Source organism: Mustela nivalis, assembly GCF_964662115.1.
Source record: "Mustela nivalis genome assembly, chromosome: 11".
Classification (NCBI taxonomy): domain Eukaryota; kingdom Metazoa; phylum Chordata; class Mammalia; order Carnivora; family Mustelidae; genus Mustela; species Mustela nivalis.
This window is the reverse complement of record NC_139030.1, coordinates 33,452,889-33,474,503: the sequence shown is the minus strand read 5'-3', so window position 1 is coordinate 33,474,503 and position 21,615 is coordinate 33,452,889. Positions and strand designations below refer to the sequence as shown.

The window sequence follows — 21,615 nt, the reverse complement described above, 5'->3', positions numbered from 1 at the left end:
ACATGTCTGTACACAGATAGAGAGATGTAGACACATCCTTTAAGAGGGACTGAAGGTAATTCATGTAATTCACACAACAAAGTCTAGCCTTAAGCAGAAGCTTGGGCTGTAATTGTTTGTGGAGGCCTTGGACAAGTCTTATATAAAGCAAAGTCCACCAGCTATCCCTACCAAGCACCATCAGACCCAGTAAGAGCACCGAGCAAGCAGATTTCAAGAGGCTGAGGGAGTGAAATGAGGAGGAAAGGGGTGACCTACCTGGGAAATGAGCAGCTGGCAGGCAGCCAGCTCCCGCTCACTGGCATTCATCTTCCTGTTGGAATCCATCTGGGCGTTCTCGAGCTGTTTGCTGCGGTTCACCAGGGATTTGACCTCCGACTTCATCTTGCTGATATACAGGCGGGCCATGGTGAACTCCTCCTCGATGACTCCATTCACGTCTGCCAACTGAGCACAGAAAGGCGCACACTCAACTATACTTACAAATGCCGGAGCTTCATGGGGCCCCGAAAATCTGTCCATGGATCCGCAAAAGGTCTTTGGATTTCTGATGAGGAATCCTTAATTATAGGACCACGAGCGGAAAATCATAGCTGTATGTGACTATATATTCACTACATAAATATATCCCAAGTTTTCTGAAACCTCAGGAAGACTGAATTAAAAATCTCTATTAAATATCGTTCTCAATCAGCCAGGGTTTTCACTGCAATTAATTTTTAAGATGAAAGACGTGATTATCAGAGGGAAAATACACTTCTTTTTAATCTTAAGAAGATTAAAAAAAGGATAACTCTGAAAGGGTATTCCGTTTAATGTTCAGCACCTTACATTTCTAGAATAGCTGCGAGGCCTAGTGTTTTTAAAGGTGACTCTGAGTCCCTATAAGAATTCAAATCAAAGTTTCAATTCTGGGGTGCCTGGGTGGCTCAGTGGGTAAACCCGTCTGTCTTCGGCTCAGGTCATGATCCCAGAGTCTTGGGATGGAGCCCAACATTGGGCTCTAAGCTCAGCAGGGGGCCTGTTTCCTCCTCTCAGACCACTTGTAATCTCTGTCTGTCAAATAAATAAATAAAATCTTAAAAAAATTTTTTTTTCAATTCTGTTCTCTATGGTCTCCTATTCAGTGAGTCTTGAATAGAATTCAATGTCTTGAATATGCTTCTATAAGCAAAGGTTGAAATAAAAAGGGTTTTCTACATAGCCTTCAGTTAAACAACAACAAAATTGAATTAAGAATGTGCTATTAGGGCGCCTGGGTGGCTCAGTAGGTTAAGCCGCTGCCTTCGGCTCAGGTCATGATCTCGGGGTCCTGGGATCGAGTCCCGCATCGGGCTCTCTGCTCAGGTCACTGACAAATGTCTCCCTGATCTGATCATTTTCTTAGATAAAAGAATTATGTCTATTGAGAGGTCATAACCAATTCTCTATGCCCACAATGTAGATCTAAGAAATATATGTATAACTCATGCAATTTCTGACGACCTGTAAGATAATGTGGGCTCATCTTGACATTGCACAAATCAGGAAATGAAGCCCAATAAGTATAGTGAATTGCCCAGTCACACAACTCCTACACATTAGCTCTCTCTCTCTCTCTGCCTGCCTCTCCATCTAGTTGTGATTTCTCTCTGTCAATAAAATAAATAAAATCTTAAAAAAAAAAAAAAAAGAATGTGCTATTACCAAATGCCCTTTCAGATGAAGATTTTCCTATGACTTTTTGTTTACTATCAATCAATATTTCCCTGTCTCTATGTGCCTGCCCCTTCCAAGGAGATAAGAATCAAGCTTATATTATTTAACATTATCTGAGTGGGGTGCCTGGGTGGCTCGGTCGGTTAAGCAGCTGACTCTTGGTTTCGGCTCAAGTCGTGATCTCAGGGTTGTGGGATGGAACCCCGGATCCGGCTCTGTGCTTGGTGCAGAATCTCCTGGAGACTCATTCTCTCTCTTGCTCTGCCCCAACCCCCAGCTCTCTCTCAAATAAATAAATAAAATTACCTGAGAGTTTAACAATCTAAATCCACCTTTAGAAAGAAAGATTCTGAAAGCCAGCATTTCTGCATGATCTCATATTTGGCATCTCAGTTTCAGAGCTCAACTGGAAACAAAACCTGAAGCAAGATACTGGGATAGAAACCCGTTTGCTCTCAAGACGTAAACATGCTCTGAAGGGCAATTAATCAGAGGAGCAAAATAACTGTGCACATATTTTCTTTAACCACCAGAGGGCATCCTAGCCCCTCAGGAGAACACAAGAGCGCTGTCCAGTACCCAGCCCACAAACAGAAGCTTCAATTGGTTCTAAGACAATGATTCCAAATATGGTTTTAATGTTCCACAGTACGTTATAAATGCCCACTTTTGTCATTATTGCTGTCATTAACTCATCATATGATGATTTTTTTTTCTGTAAAAATTTAAGAGCTAGGAATATGGAATCGTATATCAACCCTGAAAATTGGTAGCAGATGGGAAGTATACCAGACTACATCGGTGCCTGTAACTTTGTGTCAGCCTTCCCCTAGGACTCCACAACAGGATTTGTGAAATGACACCGGTGTCAAATCAACACAAAGCAGAACCTATGTTAACAGCAAGAAAACCCACAGTCCTATTTTAATGAAGGTTCTTGCTGAGCCCCTTCTAATTCTGACTGCCAGTAACGATTTGCCTACCAACAGTTTCTCATTGCATTCCTGCTTACAACCCAATGGCATGAAGAGAAGGGGTGAGATACGCCCCCAACCTTTCAGTGCAGTTTTGTTCCTCTGCCTTTGTGACTGGCTCAACGTGGAGCACACAGGAGAAGCTTGTTCTTTAGGCTCACCACGTATGTCCTGTGTGTTTGTCCGGCCTCTGTGGAAAGGTAAGTTATTTCCATCTCTTTGATGTGGGGTTTACAACCTACACCAACTCCTGGGGAAAACACCACCAGACCAACAAGTAGGGCATTTGGGGAAGGGAACAAACACCTCCTCCCTTCCAGCTCTGTCTTTAGACAAGGACACTTTGTACTCCATGCCCAGATCCCATGTGCATTGGGGAAGAGTAAAATAGCACACATTTTGGTTTCCTCCAAAATGCAAGCTGGATGCTTTTCCCCCTTTCCAGAACCATAACTTCTGGAGCCTACCCTTGTCCTAGGAAGTCTAAGAGGAGATTTTGAATCTGATGAAACACCGCCCCCCTGCCCCACAAAATGGTACTCTGAACAAATGGTTTTACTTTAAAGTCGTGTTTTTGTTGATTTTGGTTTTGTTTTATCTTAACCACTTATGAGTTCATATATTCAGTCATTCAAAGTAAACTCAAAATTTTCGGTAATCCCAGTAAACTGTTATTTCAAGAGGGGAATCAAGTTTGTTGGTAAAATGTTATTTATAACTCTCCACTGGGTCTGACAATGACTCCAACAGCACACACTAAGCTGCGTGATTCAGGAGAGCTGACTAATCCAGGAGAAAAGGCTGCCTTTCTATGGGAAGGCGATGCTGCCGGCCCCTCCCACCCTGTCTACATAGGAGTCACCCCCATACCCACCCACCCCAGGGCTCAGGAGCATGGAGTGATTGCGCAAGGTGCCATTTCTAGGCCAAGTAAAAGGTAAGTAAGGTGACTGTTGCCATTCCAATACCTAAAAGTCAGAATGGGATGAGAAGTCCCTTTTTTTCTTTTTGTTCTCTCTCTTTTTAATGTTCAGAAATGTCCACTTTCTTTGTGCAGTACAGAGCTCAGGCATGATATGGTGGTTTCCAAGAGCTTGATAGGTAGGAGGGGATTGGAGAAGCAAGCCTTCTTGGCAGCAAGACCCCAGCCCCAACACAACCAAGACTGTATCGAAGAGGCTGATGGGATGTAGGCTGTTGGTGATGAGGGCTGATTTCAGGCCCAGGAGCTGCAGAAATGTATCTGCCGCACTGGCCAAGCTATAGAAATGTCCCCAATGCTACTAGGGCCCAGGGCCCCTCAAATGCCCGAAATTCTTCACCTGTACTTCACCCAGACCCAAATTCAAAAGAAAATCTGGCAACTAATCCAATCCATTTCATTTACTATACCTCAACTTTCTATCCTAGACTTCTGGAAACTTTTGTTTTAAAGAAAGCCAGGTGACATAGGAAAAAGATAAGAAGAGGAAGTTCACTAATAAACCCAGGGAAAGTCAACTCGAGGCTCATCTCATCATTGGGTGGCCGCATCTTGTTTTGTAGACTAAACAAAGTATTGCCTGGGCTCTGAAAATGTTTCAAGACATGACAGAACTGGAGAAATATGGGTTCTTCTGTTACCCTGCTGTCTGGGCCTGTTATATTCTGGAAAGAGGGTATCTTTTCCCCTCTTCCCAGGGTATGACCAGGAGTCACCATGTGGGAACTGAATAGGGTTTTAGAAAGAAAAACAAGGTCACTGACAAATGTCTCCCTGATCTGATCATTTTCTTAGATAAAAGAATTATGTCTATTGAGAGGTCATAACCAATTCTCTATGCCCACAATGTAGATCTAAGAAATATATGTATAACTCATGCAATTTCTGACGACCTGTAAGATAATGTGGGCTCATCTTGACATTGCACAAATCAGGAAAATGAAGCCCGATAAGTATAGTGAATTGCCCAGTCACACAACTCCTACACATTAGCTCTCATTGCCCTGAAGAATAAATCATAATTGTGGGGGAAAAAAAAAAGACCTCATAATGATTAAGAATATGATGCTCTATGAGTGAGAATTATCAATGAAAATAACCAGTTATCAATGAAATTAACTAAGGCATCCAATGTCTGGAATCCAAAAATATCTTGAAAACATCCAGCTAAGTATTTAAAAATAATTTCAATCATACTTCAGATTCCCAAAGGTAAAGACTCTTTTTTTAATGCCGAAGTACCCAGACACTCCTTGATTTCATTAGCATTTCTTATCAGCTCTATTTTAGAATGTAGCATAAAAATATCTTCCTTTATCGTTATCAGCAGCAGGCACCAACTTCTCATAAATCAAGTCCACCTTCATATTGCATGGGCCACTTAATCCCCCAAAGCTCAGAAGCTCAGTACCAATGCATGCTTCTAAAAATTAAATCCCCAAACATAAAGCCACCCAACTGGGGCTGAATGGGTTAATCTTATAGTATCTGAGAATTCTGTACTAAAATTAGATTCATTCGCAAAGATTCATGAAATATTCAGTTACAATAGAGGTTCTATGAAAGAATGATTAGGCTTATAAGAGGTCGTATACTCTAAGACTAGATCTGCGATATTATCTAAGAAGGGATTTCTAGGCTTCCCAGAAATGTCTATAAACAGAAAGAATTGGGGGAGCCTTTTCTAGTACTTAACAATCCCAGCTCAAAATCTAAGTGTTCCCACAAAGCAGACAGATGTAAAACTCAGCCTTTGAAATGGCTGACCTCAAAGAATTTGATTTTAGGAGCTCAGGAAGTGGAAGTTGAGCGATATAATACCATTCCGTGGCTTGCCACAATCTGCCACACGTACCGAAGGCTACTCTGTACAAGGGTGCTGTGTTATGATTACAAAACTACAGGAATCAGGGACGCCTGGGTGGCTCAGTTGGTTAAGCAGCTGCCTTCGGCTCAGGTCATGATCCCAGCGTCCTGGGATCGAGTCCCACATCAGGCTCCTTGCTCGGCAGGAGCCTGCTTCTCCCTCTGCCTCTGCCTGCCATTCTGTCTGCCTGTGCTCGCTCTCTCTTCCTCTCTCTCTCTGACAAATAAATAAAAAAAAAACCTTAAAAAAAAAAAAAAAACTACAGGAATCAAAACAGTGTGGTTTTAACATCACAATTAGATCAATAAAATAGACTAGAGACCAGAAACAGTCCCATACACTGTTGGGGCGATGGATACGTTCATGATCTTACTGTGGTAATGGTTTAATGAGAGTATAATATGTCAAAACTTCTCAGACTATACTCTTACAAAGCTATTTTTAAAAATATCTCTAGCTTAGCTCTCTATGTCTCCCTACCGCAGGTAACTGATAATTGTTCTTGGCTGATAACTTTCTACGCACTCTCTTGTCCCTCGATTCCTAGCTCACAGACAATTTCATACCACCCCCATTCTCCCCGCCTCCCTTACTTCCTTGCTACCAGTGGCACCAATGTGCACAACTCTAGAGGATCCATCACGATTGGCTGAAGCCAGTGACAGCAATACTATTTCTCTTTGCTTTCCCAGTTTCTCTTGCAATTTGGGGTGACCATATGACCCAATTCTGGCTAATAAGGTATAAGAGGACATCTACTAGGGACTTCTGGGATATAGTTTCCTCCTGATGAGAACTGGCTGCCTTTTCAGCCCATCCTGCCTTGCATGTGTTTGTGTGAAGATATGATGGTTGGTGTTACAGCAGCTATCTTGCTATCATGAGACAAAAGGCTACAGATGTGGAAAGGTAACAAGCTAATGAAAGCAGAAAGGAAATAAAGAAAAGGCCTGAATCCTTGACATCATTGAGACACTGGATCAAAATTCACTTCTGAAACTTGAATAAGGTTAGACTAACCGGGGCCATCTTGTTAAAATGCAGATTCTAATTTCAGTAGGTCTGCAGTGGCCCTAGAGTCTATACTTCCAACAGACTCCCAGGTGATGCAGATCACAACCCGAATAGCAAATTCTACACAAAATTCTCATATTGTGAATAATTAAATGTGGATTTATTTTTAAGCCACTGTTAGAATCCTATTACTTTCAGCCGAAAGCTTTCCTAATTCATACTGATTGGCTGGGGAATTTTCATTCTGTTGGGTTCTCACAGAAAAAGAGAAACACAATTCTGAGACTAGAAGTATTGCTTAACCTATCCAATTCCAAACTCCTGTGACACTGGCATGGAAGTTAGAGAAATAACCCCATCTGCATAAGGCTCACCAAAATTTGAAGACGTTTCTTGTATGTGAAAGGTAATTTTTTCTCCTCTGCCGAATCCAGCCAATCATTCACTTAGTCATTCAATCAGCCCTTGGTTTGTTCATTCCAGTATTACCAAGCACGTGGCAGGTGCAAAGCACTACGCTGAGTATTGAATACTTAGGAGAATAAAACACAGACCCTGCTTGCTTAGGACCCCACCATTATAGCAGCAGGTAGACAAGATAAAAGAGGGGCTGGCTTACCGTCTTCACATCATTGGTGCCGATAATTCCGCCTATCTCCCCCAGGTCCTTCAACAGCAAATTCAGGATCTCTGTAGCCCTCTTCTTCTGGTGGTTGCTAAGCTCTTGTAGCTGGCTCAGCTCCCTCTGTGTGGTTGTCAATGTCGTCTGAAAAACACATTTTAACAGCAAATTAAAAGAGCTGCCCACCAATTCATACCCGCTGCATTGCAAAGAATAATGACAAGACACAGGATGGAGTTCTTTTATCATGTCATGCACTTTCAACAAAAGTCAAACTAGAGTATAGCACCACCGTCTTTGATAAAAAGGAGACTTGGCCTTGGCCTGATAGGTTATGTCTACATATCCCATGACGATTTGCAGGGCGGTGAAATGTTTTTTAAAAACAGAGTCCAAAAGGAGCCCTCAGGTTAACAAGGCGTGAATGCATCTTCCTATCCTCGACATGTTCTGTTTCAGTCCCCTGGTCCCAAACATCCCCACCTGCATCTCCACTTCCACACCCAAGCAAACCTCCTCCCTGGACCATTTTCCAAAATGTCCCACCTGACTTCATAATAATTGACAGGTCAGGAAGGCCCAGAGAGCCATTCATGTGTTTAGAAAACAACTTTTAAAAAGTCTTGGGATCTTCCTGGTGAAGCCGAATTGAATACACTTTATCTCTTCTCAAAACTGGCTGAGAGCCTCCATCTTAACATAGAGCAGTAGCTCCATTTTTATTGCCAAACATCAATACCCATCTCTTTTCCGTCTCTCACGTACGTTACCCAAAGGTAGAGATTTACAACTAACTTGATGAACTCTTCACATGAGAGGAATAGCCATGCTTTGGTGTCTTGGTACTCACTCAGCCAACAAAGAAAATAATTTTGCTGCAGTACAGAGCTGTGGAGCTGCAGGCAAAGACACATAGGCAAGTCTGCCATCACGGCTATTATACTAGCGCCCTTGCCCATGGTCTGGCTAGAAACAGTACTCTAAACCAGTCTAGTGATACTTGGGCGTGGCAGAAAATAAGAACTGTATTAGGGAAAATGTGTCACTGTTTTGAGATGCAAATGAAATGAAAGGCTCATTAAAGGATCCAGCAGAAAACAGTAAGCAGAGAAAGCCGAAGTCTCCTTTCCTAGGTGACTTCTGGTTTGTTTTTCTGCTTCTTTTTGGTTTTGTTTTGGCATTGCTATCACTTATTTTGCTCTGTTTTTAAAGCCTACGGAAGCAGTAGTTTCCATCTTGGGAAGCCCTTTAAAAAGCCTTCCTTCATGCAGGTGAATACACAGAATTCGGAGCATTTCCCGTCGGCTCTACGGTCAGCAGATGAATGCTCTCCAGCACCATCTGCTACGCACGGCCCGGGAGGACTGGATGTTTTCCACGAGGCAAGCTGGGCACAGTCCCATCATACCAGGCCATTGCACCGAGGTGCCAAGGGCAGCCGGTTACAGCCATTCGGCTTCCTACCACCTATTTTCCAAGCAGAAAAGGACAAAATGGAAGCATCGCACCACCAGCCACCTCACCAAATGCGCGCCCTGGGGGGCTGCTAGCTCACTGCACACAGCGGAAAGCGTCTTTGCCTGGGAGCACCAGCTCCCCACCAGGACCGTCAGTTCCTGGCTGCGGCCAGAAGTCGTGGGGAAGGAATGGGTTTATTCAGGAGACTGTAAACAAGAAGTGCCATCCAGACCTTCCATCGGTCACCCACGCTCATTTGTTACTATAATACCTGTGACGAATTTATTGGTATTGTAGGATAGGCACAGGCCTTCACTGAGTGCTTTATATCAACGTTCTCTAATTCTCATGTATGGAAAGGGGCCTGTTATTAACGCCATATTTTACAGATACGGGAACGAATACTCACAAAGTTTAAACATCTCAATTAAGGTCTCATAGTTGTAAAGTCACAATGTTAGCTAGGATTTTTGTGGCTCCTAAGTTCTGCACTCTCTTGACTATTCACAAAGCATCCCTGCTAAGGTTATAAAACCCCTGGATAGAAAACAATCCCCAGTTCCGGAACGAGTGACAAAAGTCACCTACGTGAGGTATTTCAGTTACTGGAAGATTTCAGAGAATGCCTCTGACACTGAATAACCACCCTGCCAGCTGCCTTCCTATACAGTGTCTGTCAACAGACGTCAACATCGAGTACGGGAGCAGCGGCCCAGAGTCCCGCCCCCAGAGGCAGATGCCCCAACCGTTTTCTGGGCCAGCTCATCTGTCAGCTGCTCATTGGCCCTGGTCTTGTCCTCCACTTCCTGTGACTTCTGGTCGTAATTGACAGCCAGCTCTTCCAGGGCCTGGAGAACTTCCTTCACTTCATCTTTGGCTGCCTCATTCTCAATCTGGAGACGTGTCAGCTCTTCCTGGATCTTCTCGTAGTCTCTTCTTGTGGAAGCCAAAAGCTGGGGAAATGAGATGGCATGAAACTGGTGAACGTAATGTTCAAGCGTTTCTGTGCTGTGTTCTATCCCAAATAAAGTGATTTTAAAAACAGATATGGGTAGGGGTAGGGGGTGTGGGGGAGGGTCCTGGGTGGCTCGTTGGTGAAACCTCAAGGCTGAGTCTGGGTCAGGTCATGATACTGAGCCCTGTGTTGGGCTCCACACTGAGCACAGAGCCTACTTAAGGTTCTCTTTCTCCCTTTGCCCCCTGCCCCCCCGCCGCTCACGCACTCTCCAAAAAAGCAGATATAGCATGCTCAGCATGATTAGAAATCCCACTGTATATCTAGATAATAATTTTTAAAAAATAGCATGAGGTTTCAAAAATCTTTCTTTTTCTTTTATTTTTATTTATTTATTTATTTATTTAGGTTTAAAGCTGCATAGGCTGAACTCAAAGACTTGATTACATATCAAAAATTTCTGGGGCACCTGGGTGGCTCAGTGGGTTAAAAGCCTCTGACTTCAGTGCAGGTCATGATCCCAGGGTCCTGGGATCGAGCCCTGGATGGGGCTCTCTGCTCAGCGGGGAGCCTGCTTCCTCTCTCTCTCTCTCTCTCTCTGCCTGCCTCTCTGACTACTTGTGATCTCTGTCTGTCAAATATATAAATAAATAAATCTTTAAAAAATAATTTTCGGGGCGCCTGGGTGGCTCAGTGTGTTGGGCCGCTGCCTTCGGCTCAGGTCATGATCTCAGGGTCCTGGGATCGAGTCCCACATCGGGCTCTCTGCTCACTGGGGAGCCTGCTTCCCTTCCTCTTTCTCTGCCTGCCTCTCTGCCTACTTGTGATCTCTCTCTGTCAAATAAATAAATAAAATCTTAAAAAAATTTTTTTTCTACACTCTGTTGCTGCTGGCTCTTCCAAATGCTGAACAAAGAATGAACGGAGTCATCTCTGAGGACAATGGTAATACTTCCATGGTTGTTAACATTATCATTATTCCACACTGTAAACAGGTCGGTTTCAGAGTCAACCAAAACAGCATACAAGAACAACTGTCAACTTCTCTTTATATTCATCTTGAATGTATGGAAGGATATATCCCAAACATTAACATTAGTTAAAAGTGAATGACTAGGCTTGTGGACGTTTTCATGATCTTCCTGCCTATTGTATTTTTTGACATTCCTATGTAAAATTGGCAATATAGAAAAAAAATATTGAGTTTTAACTGTTACATAAAGTAAGTTTATCATAGGCAGTTGTACCAAGTTAGAGATGCAAAGGCATAGAATGGGAGGAAGAAGGCAGGAAACATTAAGCAGATGGAAGACCCAACCAAAACTAAGAGAAAAATCAGTTTAAAATGACTGCTCTAGGGCGCCCAGGTGGTTCAGTGGGTTAAGCCTCTGCTTTCGGCTCAGGTCATGATTTTGGGGTCCTGGGATTTGGTCCCATATTGGTCTCCCTGCTCATCAGGGATTCTGCTTCCCCCTCTGCCTGCTGCTTTGCCTACTTGTGATCTCTTTCTCTCTGTGTCAAATAAATAAAGTCTTGTATTTTTTTTTTAAGATTTTATTTATTTATTTGAGAGAGAGAGCGCGTGCGCACAAGCGGAGGGGAGAGGCAGAGGGAGAGAGAGAAGCAGACTCCCCGCTGAGCAGGGAGCCCGATATGGGGCTCGATACCAGCACCTGGAGATCATGACCTGAACTGAAGGCAGATGCCCAACCATCTGAGCCACCCAGGTGCCCCCTAAATAAAGTCTTCTAAAAAAATAAAAATAAAAAAGTAAAATGATCTGATTGCAAAAGCATAGGTGATCTCCCTGCCAAGGGAAGTATTTGGACAAGGGCCACAATCATTGCCCTGGAGCAACAAAGGAAAACAAAGAGGAAAAAAAACCTATGGCTGTAGAGAGAATTTGCTCTGTGGGAAGGCTGGGACTGGGGACATGAACCCAAGCCACCTAGAATTATATGATGTGATCCAATCCATAGCAGATTAGCAACAAAGCAGAAAGTACTCTAAAGCACAAAAGAGAAAAAATACTTCGATGGTGCTCAGCAAGAGAACCGCTAATCATCTATGTTTGACAGATTGGCTATCTACCCTTTGCTTAGCTTCCTCTTTGTGAAATACTTGGCAAAACACATCACAATAAAGACACTCACTACAGATATTAATGCCATCCAGGGAAAGACTGAAAACAATTTGGCTCCTTTTTACTGTACCAAACACATACTATGTAAGCACTTGGACCCCCTTCCTCTTTGTCTTCCTGTCCCCTCCATCTCTACTTTTTTTTCCCCCTTTGGTTATTTAATTCCTACAAGATAGTATGAGTACATAGTGTATATCAAAGACCCGAACCAGCTGGTTTTCAAAGCTGGGAAAAAACTAAACAGCAAGCAATAGGAGTGCTGGGCACTGGGTATGAGGAATTAGAATCCCCTTTGCCCAACCACCAAACTCCTTTATCTCTGCTCTTCAAAGACTACGAGTAGCAACGAGCTACTCACTCTCAAAAACCTCAGAGCATTACGAAGTCAGATATTTATTTTCAAAAATCAGCTTTAAAGAGGCCCTGAAAGGAAATCTGCCAGGAAATGTCCACATGATTCAATGATTTTTGAAAAAATTCTTTGCAAATTAAATCTCTGGAACAAACATCAACAACAAAGAGTAATAAGAGAACTTCATAAAAAAAATTTATTGCATTCTTTACCTCGTCCTGATCCAACATCTGTTGCTTTAGCTTTTCAGCCAGCTGGCTCTGCTGGTTAATTTCATCATCCTGAAACGAAACATCATGTTTAATGTTTTTGGGTTACTTATGTCATTTTTGATATCCTGGTTTCCCGACAACAGTCGGATACCAGAGTGCCAGCTGTAAGCTTTACTGATAAGATGAAGGGAATAGTGTGGTGCTTCCTCATAGGTGAGAGACTGGCTCTGGGATCTTGATTTGGTTAAAGTTCCTCTGCGCCCACCTTTCTCAGCAGGTGAAACAACTGGGTATTCTGGGATATAAAATATCCTACATATTGAACGCAATTCCTCCTCATCCAGAAATCAAAGATCTAGGGTTTGGGAATCGGAAGGGACTTTGGAGCTAGCCCTCCCAATTCAAAGATGCTAACAAAAAATAAGGCAGTGAATTTCGAACCATCTGCACTGTAATATATTCATGTTCCAAATCTCGTCAAACACATCAATGACCAGGAATGCTGCCATGTGATCGGAAGGAGCGACCAGTATTTCCACTTCAAATCTCTTACTTAGAGAGACTGGAGAACATTCACTAGAGAATTAATCTTCGGCATGAGCAGATCTCCCACTTGATTAGAAGTTAATTTTCTTGCCAGTCTAAAAAAGCAAAAAACGAAAAAAAAAAAACTCAAGGAAGTGGGGGATGTAGAAACGATAATGCTTACTTTCTGGCCTATCATTAAAGTGGGAAACGATCTCCCCAGAGGCCATTTGCTTCCGTCACTCTCATTTCCTGCCACTAGGTGTCGCTGCCACAAAAGCCAGAGCCGCCGGCCTCCTCCTGCCCGGTCCAAACGGGTCTGCCTCTCCCCGGACTCGGCCCACCAGCTTGGGCAAAGCAGCAGACAGGACAGCGTTTCACCAGCGGGGCTCGCCCTTCACTACAAAGATTTTCATGAATTCAAATGCAAATGTGAAGCCTCGCCTGCGAAGAACAACTTGGCTTTACGGTCGCCCTCCCTTAAAAACAGGAGAAAAATCCTATTTGGTAACACTTCTAGGCTTCAAACCCCACGCAGAGTCAGATTCAGTATTTTAGGTCCTCCTGCATGCCTGGTGCCGCCCAGATGTTCTCCCAGCAGCCCAGAAAAATCCTGCACCGCACCTTCTGGCTTTTCCAGAGGTGAGGTTACAGGGGTGAACTCAAGGGTCTGGGTTGCAGAACCGTGGGCTATTCTCTAGCCTATTTGGTCCTGTGTATGCATACATTTAAATCGGACTGACTGACCCATGGAGCAAGAAAGTCCTAAAATCAGGATTATGGGATCTCTCCCTCATTTTCCTTTGTGTAGAACATCTTTTGGCCTTATTTCTTCTCTGTTCAGGGAACCCTGTTTCTACTGAACTTTTTACACCCATGTTTCTTTAATGGTTTGACAAAATGCTCATGACTTTCCTCCCCAAATCCGATTTCTGGCAGGAGAATTAGGGAAATTACACTGAGTGAAACTGCCAAAAAATGATACTTGCACAACGAGGAGACTATTCTGTAGGGCATATTTCCTCTTTTACTTTATAAACTTAGAATGTCAGTTACCAGGAACAATTTTGTGTTTATGTTCCTTGGCACATAAATATTAAACATCTTAACATAAAAGACTCAAGAGTTTAACATCAGGGAGCTGCCATCCCTTCCCCTGGGATACATAAGCAACAACTCCAAGTTGATACAAATCAGGAGAGAGGCAGAACGGTGAAGCCAGCCCTTTGTTCTTACACTGTGTTCGCTTCAAAGCCTGAAGGTACAGCTCCCTCCCTGACAGGTGAAAAGCCAGGTGCAATGATTTTTGAGGTACAGTAAGAAACCAAGGGCCACCAGCCCATCTGGGAAGGATATGAGGAACAAGGATTACATTGTAAGAACATGAATGACTTATACCAGAGATACCTCCAAGACTACACTTACCCTTTGTTAAGGCAACTTCTCCAAAGAATTAGCATAGTCTACCATAATCTTAAAATGCTTTTAAAACTTCCATAATAAAATGTGCTGTGCCGTCTATATCTACACATTCGAGTGCATTCCTTAGAACATGCTCCCTCTGATGCTGACTCTTAATCCATAGACAACCGATTTCAAAGCACTTGTCAGAAAATATTCTTGTTCTTAAATTTGCTTGCATGTGAAATGGTGAGCCGTCCCTTGGTCACGTGCCACCCTTAATTATAAAAAATGTCCTCATTGCAATGGTAATTAGTGGAATAAGGTTCAACATATTTCTACTTGCACTTAATTCCTCTCACATATTTCCAATAAAACACTAGTATTAGAGGAAATGAGAAGTGAAAGAAACAGGGCCAACACCAACTTGCTCTTCTTATAACTCTGCTCGCAACCCACCTCTGCACCACCCCCCGATGCCACGTAGGATGGTGTTCTCCCTTAAGTAAACAGAACCCAGAAGAGAAAGAAACTACTATTTATTGAGCAATTGCTACACACTAGAACCTTTTAATCCCCACTGCAACTTTTTGAGGACGCAGATAGGAGCCCCAAGCTGCAAATGAGAAAAACATCTTCAGCAGGGGAGGCCATTCATCAGTCCAAGCCCCAGCATCATTAAGACACAGGTCTGACTCTAAAGTGTATGTTTTTCCATCGCACAGTATTGCCTTTGACGGTAACTATCCTGAGACCCCTGGAGGGCCAGCACAGAGGGGCAGAAGGAACAGCTTGGGGGAGGGAGACTGTGCGGTCTTTCTCCCAAAACATTCTAATTAAATTCATTAGGGTTGACAAGTTCCTCATCTAAATTACTAAGACCAACACAGGATGTCCACAGCCCTGGGAACCAGAAGATACACAGCCTTGTTCCACCTCTGCCACCTACACGTGATATAAACTGGGCAAGTCACGTACTCCCCGGGCTAGCTTCTCATCGGGACCTAGATACTTTCAGCTCCACTACTCAATAATCTAAAGATACCCTGTCTCAACTTGTGTTTTCTCAAAGGTACCAAACTACCTATCTTGTCAGAAGCATGAAGTACCTTCTAGAACCTTTAAGCGGAAGACAAATAAGAATGACAGCTGATGAGACATAATCAGGCAGTCCATGGGTAGAGTCACTAGGGTCAGACTACCAGCTTTGGAGTCCCCCTGGCTGAGGCGTGTGGGCTAAGTACTCTCTCAGATCCCAGCAACCCCTGTGAGAGACCACAGATGCTAACCTCAAAATGTGTGCTTTAGAGGATCTTCAAAGCACATGCTATAGGAAAATGACATAACAGGAAGTGTCCGACACTTGTCATCAGGAGGCAGAGACGCTAGGGTCAGCTCTGCCAGCTACCACCTGAATATCTCCAAGGCCTGGCATTCTCCTCACTCATCACTCAGTCCTCCTCACTACATTTCAGAAGCGACACTGAAGACTCTACAGTCTCTGTTGGATCAATGAAAGCTCCTTATGCTACCAAAGGAAATGACCCCAATTCCAACCACGGCAGGAGTCTATTTATAGAAAACAAAGTGTAGAATAAGGTTATCATCCCTTATCCAAAAATCTTTGAGGATTACTAACGTGAACTCATCATTTCTAAAGTGAAAAGGAAAACTGCAGTATGTTTAAACAATACCATTTCTTTAGAGAAATCAAGAAATTGCATATACTGTTAACTTACTATTGATCTCCTTTTTCTCTTACTTTGAGGTTTTGCATAATCATGTCTGGTTAGAAATGGAAGGATAACAGTATGTCAAGTGCCTGAGGGCAATTAACCCAGCTCTCAAAGGTGTGAATATCTCATCAAATAGGCTACCAAAAGGGTAGGAGTGTCCCCAGTTTAATGCTGTGGTTACAAGGCAAATTCCCAGAGTCCTAGATAAACAGAACTTGCTTCACATTTTGCTTGAAAAGGTGGTGCAGACTGAGCTTTACTCAGAATATACAGGCCTGTAAGATTAATGGCCATGTGCTCATAATAAAGCGGTTTCGGCTAAACCAGAAGTGTCCCCAAGCACTCTGAGCCAAACCACAGCAAAAAAGATTAAATCAGACTAAAAATATCAACAACCTTGATGAAATGAACTGAAAGGATTTAGAATATTCCAAGGGCAATATGCCGAGGTCACATGAGACATCAATTTAATTTCCTATGCCTCCAGGATTCCTAGCCCGACCTTAACTGGAGAGGAACAGTGTTCTCCAAGGTCTCTTTTCCTTTGGTCCAACTTGGGCAAATGCAATGTACATGACTATTGGAGCCCCAAAAGTCTGCCATAAAATTAGACAACCCTAAAAGCATGTTCAAACTATTTCATTCAAGAGTATGCCTCTGAAAACACATTTACCAATACTGGACAAGGGGCCTGACCCCACGCCACTACCATGGTTCCTCGTCCCAGGGCCTGAGAGCTACATGATTACAGAACACATTTAACATTAGGAGCCACCACACTGTCGCTACAGCTGGCACTACACTTGAAGTTTTCAAGAGGTGAGGAACAGGCCCAGAGAAAAATAGAAGAGATAATTAAACAAAGATCATGCACACTCACGCCATCCCCACCCGCGCACAGTGATGAGCCCCAGTCCCACGTCTAGAAGTGAAGACTATCTCTCTATCTAGACCAACTCTCCAGTCTTCCAGTCAAACTTCCATGAAAGCTTCCATTCTGGAAGAATCAAGTTCCCCAATCAAGAGTTAGGGTAGATATTAAGAAGACAGACATAACATCAGTCTGCACCCCCCTACATCAGCCCCGTGGGGCTTGAAGCTGCTTCTGGCCAATAGCTCCAGGACCTGCCACCTTTAGTCTCAGAGCCAGAGTGAGGACTATAATCTCAGGCTACAGACCTTATCATCCAGCTGTCTGTAGAGACTGGAGATCTCCTCATCGTACTTCTCCTTCTCCTCTGCAGAGATGCCAGCGACAACAGGAGCAATATTGTCTATGATGGGGGTGTTGTCACAGGGCTCCAGGGTCTTCTGGTCCTTAGCACTGATCTGTTCATCCTCGGGCACAGCTTCTCCTGCAAAGCACAAGAGGATTTGGAGATTGAAGAAATTCAGCAAGTAACTCTACAGGAAGAGTTCCAAAAATAGCCACTCCCATGCAAAGACACAGAAGACACAGTCAGAGCTGTTGTAGAGCGTTGGGGCTTGTGTTCTCTCTATTTGACAAGAAAGGTTGTGGTTAATTGACCAAAACTAGTCTAAAAAAGAAGAGGGCTATGTAATACTCCCTCTCTCATGATGCATCACTTAAGTACACGGCTTCCACCAACCACTCTTCCCTCCCAACCCCCCACCCCCAAAGAGAGAGAGAGAGGGAGAGAGAACATGGATAGAGAGGAGAGGGAGAAGCAGACTCTCTGGGAGGCCAATGCAGGGCTCGATCCCAAGGACCCTGTGATCATGACCTGAGCTGAAGGCAGATGCTTAACAACTGAGCCACCCAGGAGCCCCTCCTCCAACCCCTCTTAACTAATAGAGCTTGCAGTGACATCCAGAATTTTTTGTGTACATTTTCCTTTTGTTGGGGAATATTCTTGGGTTTTACTATAAACATATTCTATCTAGCGGTTGACTCCCAGGGAAACAGACTTCTGAGGCATCCTAATTACCAATTAATTAGGTTACTGTTTCATTAGGAGAAACAGCCAAATCAAGGAAATTCACCGCTACCAAAGAGAACACTGCAGGGCCCTAATCCTCTGAATCTGAGGGTCTCCAAATCTCAAGGAGAAAACCAGGATAGCCCTGCACCCAGAAGCTCTGACAGACATAGCACAAAAACACATTCTACTACCATCCTCTCCCCTAGGAGGGCAGAATTAATTGGCTCAACTAGAGAGTTCAAATAGAATAATTTCTTATGATGTCAAGTAGACCCAGGAAAGAAAAAGCAGCCAACCCAGAATACCGTGCAGAGACCCTGCATACCACCTCTCAGTTTGCAGACCAGCACGTACCACTTCTGAGTCTGCGGAGCGGTGCCTGTCAAGGCCCTTGAAGGCAGCATTACCAAACTTGACTGTTCAAACTGAGGGGCAAAAGCGAAGGTCTCAGGCTGGTCAGTGGCCTAGCCCCAGCAAGAAAATCACCTTGCGAAGACACTGCTTTAAAAGGAGTCTGTGAAAACCATGTGGCCCAACTGAGTCTCTCAAACATCATTTTGGAAAGCAAACCAAAACCAAATATGCTTTTCCATCACAATGTTTACCACCAACTTCATACTCAGTTTGCTGCAGTCCGTGAACGTCTGCAACGTCCCAAGCCTCACCCAGTTCTCAGCCCATGAAACATGTTTTGTGGAAAGTCCCCAGGACAACTGCTCTAAGACAAAGGGAATTTCTGAAACAAACAAACAGAAACCTGAATCCCCTCATCTGTGGCTTCATTAACAGTATATATCATGCTTCAAGGAAGCCACCTGAAACTGTACACATTTGTCTCAATATAAACAAAACACTTTGTGACGGGTTAGCTTTGCTGCTCCAGATTTTGTGATCTCACCTGATAATTACAAAATGGCAGGAAGGCTTCCCTGTCAAATAAAATTAACATCCAGTGATTTCATTTTTGCATCACATTTCCATTTGAAGCAAAACCTGGAATAAAGTATTCCTTTGCTGAGTAGAAGGCTGAGCCAACCCTTTTTTCTTCTGAAGCTCAACTAGACTGTACTGTACCTACGCTTTTTCTAAAATTATTGACCTGAAACAAAACCAGAATATCAGAGTAGCCTTTGAACTGAACCTGAACCAAATCAATATTTCATTCAGTTCCAATTCCTGGTTTAAAACATCTGTCAGCGACCTTAGTGCGCAGACTGGATTTCTTCCAATTAAAGGATCTATATTCTCTATGGCCTGCTAAATCCACAGGCTATAAAAGCAGTACCATATTCTAGTTCCCAAGAATTTTTTTTTTTTTTTTGCTTAAATATATATAGCTATCTTGTTCTAACCACAGATTACATACACAAAAACTGAAAGGCTCTGAACCTCTACCCCTCAATTCGGTTACTTCTCCAGAGAAATCCTCCACGAACATTCTCATGATCTTTCCCCTATTTGGGTTATGAGCATATCTCTAATTTTTCAGCGCTACCTTCTGTACTTTGTGAACAGAGCAATGCAGTACGGCACAAACTTAATCTTGCAGCTTAAGCATGATGAAGGTGAAATTCTTAATGGTACTAGACCAGAAACCAGGCAGAACATAGTCTTATTATCCTATACCAACTTGCCCCAAGTACAGAGGTGAGATACAGACACAGCTGGAAGAGACCTAGTCCCCGTGTTCCTTGGTTCCACATGGTTGAGAGCCAGGGCCACCACGAGGCTGGAGGGAGCTAAGTAGCCCAGGGACGAACCCTATAACTGGCGGAAAGTGATCCTAAATCTGCCCTCTTGTCCTGCTGAGGAATCACAGAGTCACTGAGTACCACAGTTGCCTAAGGATAGCGCGGCTCATCAAGCCAGCCAACGCTACTACAAGGTACCCTGAAAGTGATCAGCAGACTACAGTAACATCCCCAGGGCTATGACAGGATGCCAAGCCACACATTTTAGCTGATCTAATTAATCACAAGCCCATCTCCTGTTTCACCTCTTGGTTTGCTTTTTTGTAAAGGAAAAAACAATAATAATAATGCCTTTAACACGGCATTGTTTTAGAGATTTAATTACCATAGTATATGTAAAAAAACCACAAAAGGTATTATCGTTTAAGGTCCATCTCTTACCCTGCCCTCTCCCTAACAAATTGTCAACTCTTCAGGCTGTGCAGATATTTTTATTTATTCTGAGATTATTGTTCCTGAGGTCTTCATAATACCTTTGTGGTTGTACTCAGTTGAAAAATAAAACACAATGCAGCTACACAAGTCCCCTTCAGGTTTATTTATATTATTACTAAAACAATATTCAAAACCTATAGCAGACTTTCTGGTTTCTCTTAAGCAATTCTACGAATCAAAGCATCAACATGTCACCTACAAAGCAACATCTAAACAAGGAGCTCTTCCCAGTTTATATTCCAAAGGTCGGGCAGTCAGGATTATTTTTTACAACAGCCGTTCAGACCGAGAACAAAGCAGCAACAAGCAGGAACAAAAGCAGCAGGCATCTGTGGGAGAGCACAGCTCCTGCCCAGAGAGGAACCAAGAGCTGGTTTTCCCAAACACTGCTACCCTTCAAAGGACCGAGGAAATGACTTCCAGAAGCCTCCCTGCTAACTACACTGTCCAGCTCACAAACACGTCTGGGGATTGTAAATTCCCAACACTATGCGAGACCTGACACTAGGCAATCTGTCTCCATGGCAATCTCACCACGTTAATCGAGACTATTCCCTGCACTGCAGCGGACTGAGTCTCCAGAGAAGCCCCCATGAGGTGATTACGGAACAACTGATTGTAACAAGGCAGACAGCTGCAAACAAACACGGGAGGGAAAAAAATGTTGTAAAATCTGGTGTGGGTAGGGAAAGGGGGGAGGGGGAAGACCGGAAAAGGACCACCAAATGAAGAGGTGCATCTATTTTCATTTTTATTCCCCTTTTTGCATTAAAAGCAAATTTTTCTTGGTTCATGCCCTGAGGCTTTATACCTGCTGTCTATAGGGAAAGAGCTTATAATACTGTAAAGCATCTGATTTTCTACAATGAAAGCTCCCCCAACTCCCACTGGAAACCTTTCCCTTCTTTAAATAAGCATTCTGGCATTTCCTATTGTCAGATGTAATTACCTTTAAGGACTAAAAAGATTTGTGTGTACACAGGAGCATTCACTTGGAGCACACCTACAAGCTTTGCAGAGCATTTTAATTATAAAATGAAAACCTCCCGAGGGCATAAATAGTGTTTCTATAAAAAGTAAAAATCCATCAATTGCAATAAACAAGAATGACAGACTAATCAAAAATACTCGTTAGGGTTATTAGTTAAAAATTCTAAAAGAGGCTTTTTTGTTTTTTTTTTTTTTGTTTTTTCAAAAAAATAAGAAAGAAAGAAAACCATAAGACTGCCAGTAATTCATTAAAATTTCACACATGAAATAGCAACGAGCTAGTTATCCTTTTCATAAATTGAGCCCCTAAAGCCTCTGGAGAACACAGAAAGGTAATTGCATCCTCTCTGCGACTCCAGGGGCCGAGGTTTGCTGGTCACTCACGGCCTCCGTCACAAACCACCGATCTGGCAATGGAGGGGCTTTCTTTTAAAACCAATTCAACAGGCCCAGTGGCAGACCTAAAGGTAAGGAATTTTTATATCAAAGAAACTAAAAGGAAATCTTTAAGTTGCCAGATGAGTAAAGGCAGCTGGCTACAAGACGTCATTATATAA

General features: G+C 43.2%; 1 protein-coding gene across 1 annotated transcript in view; it reads right to left on the bottom strand.

The window, feature by feature from the left end:
• The window catches only part of KIF5C (kinesin family member 5C), a 158,814-nt gene that overhangs the window by 36,417 nt on the left and 100,782 nt on the right, over window positions 1-21,615 (bottom strand). The window contains exons 12-16 of the mRNA XM_082690904.1: window positions 17,119-17,294; window positions 12,278-12,346; window positions 9,362-9,568; window positions 7,155-7,301; window positions 259-447 (exon numbers count right to left, since the gene is read on the bottom strand). Coding sequence (XP_082547030.1) covers window positions 259-447; window positions 7,155-7,301; window positions 9,362-9,568; window positions 12,278-12,346; window positions 17,119-17,294 — 788 coding nt within the window. The remainder of the gene's footprint in view (window positions 1-258; window positions 448-7,154; window positions 7,302-9,361; window positions 9,569-12,277; window positions 12,347-17,118; window positions 17,295-21,615) is intronic.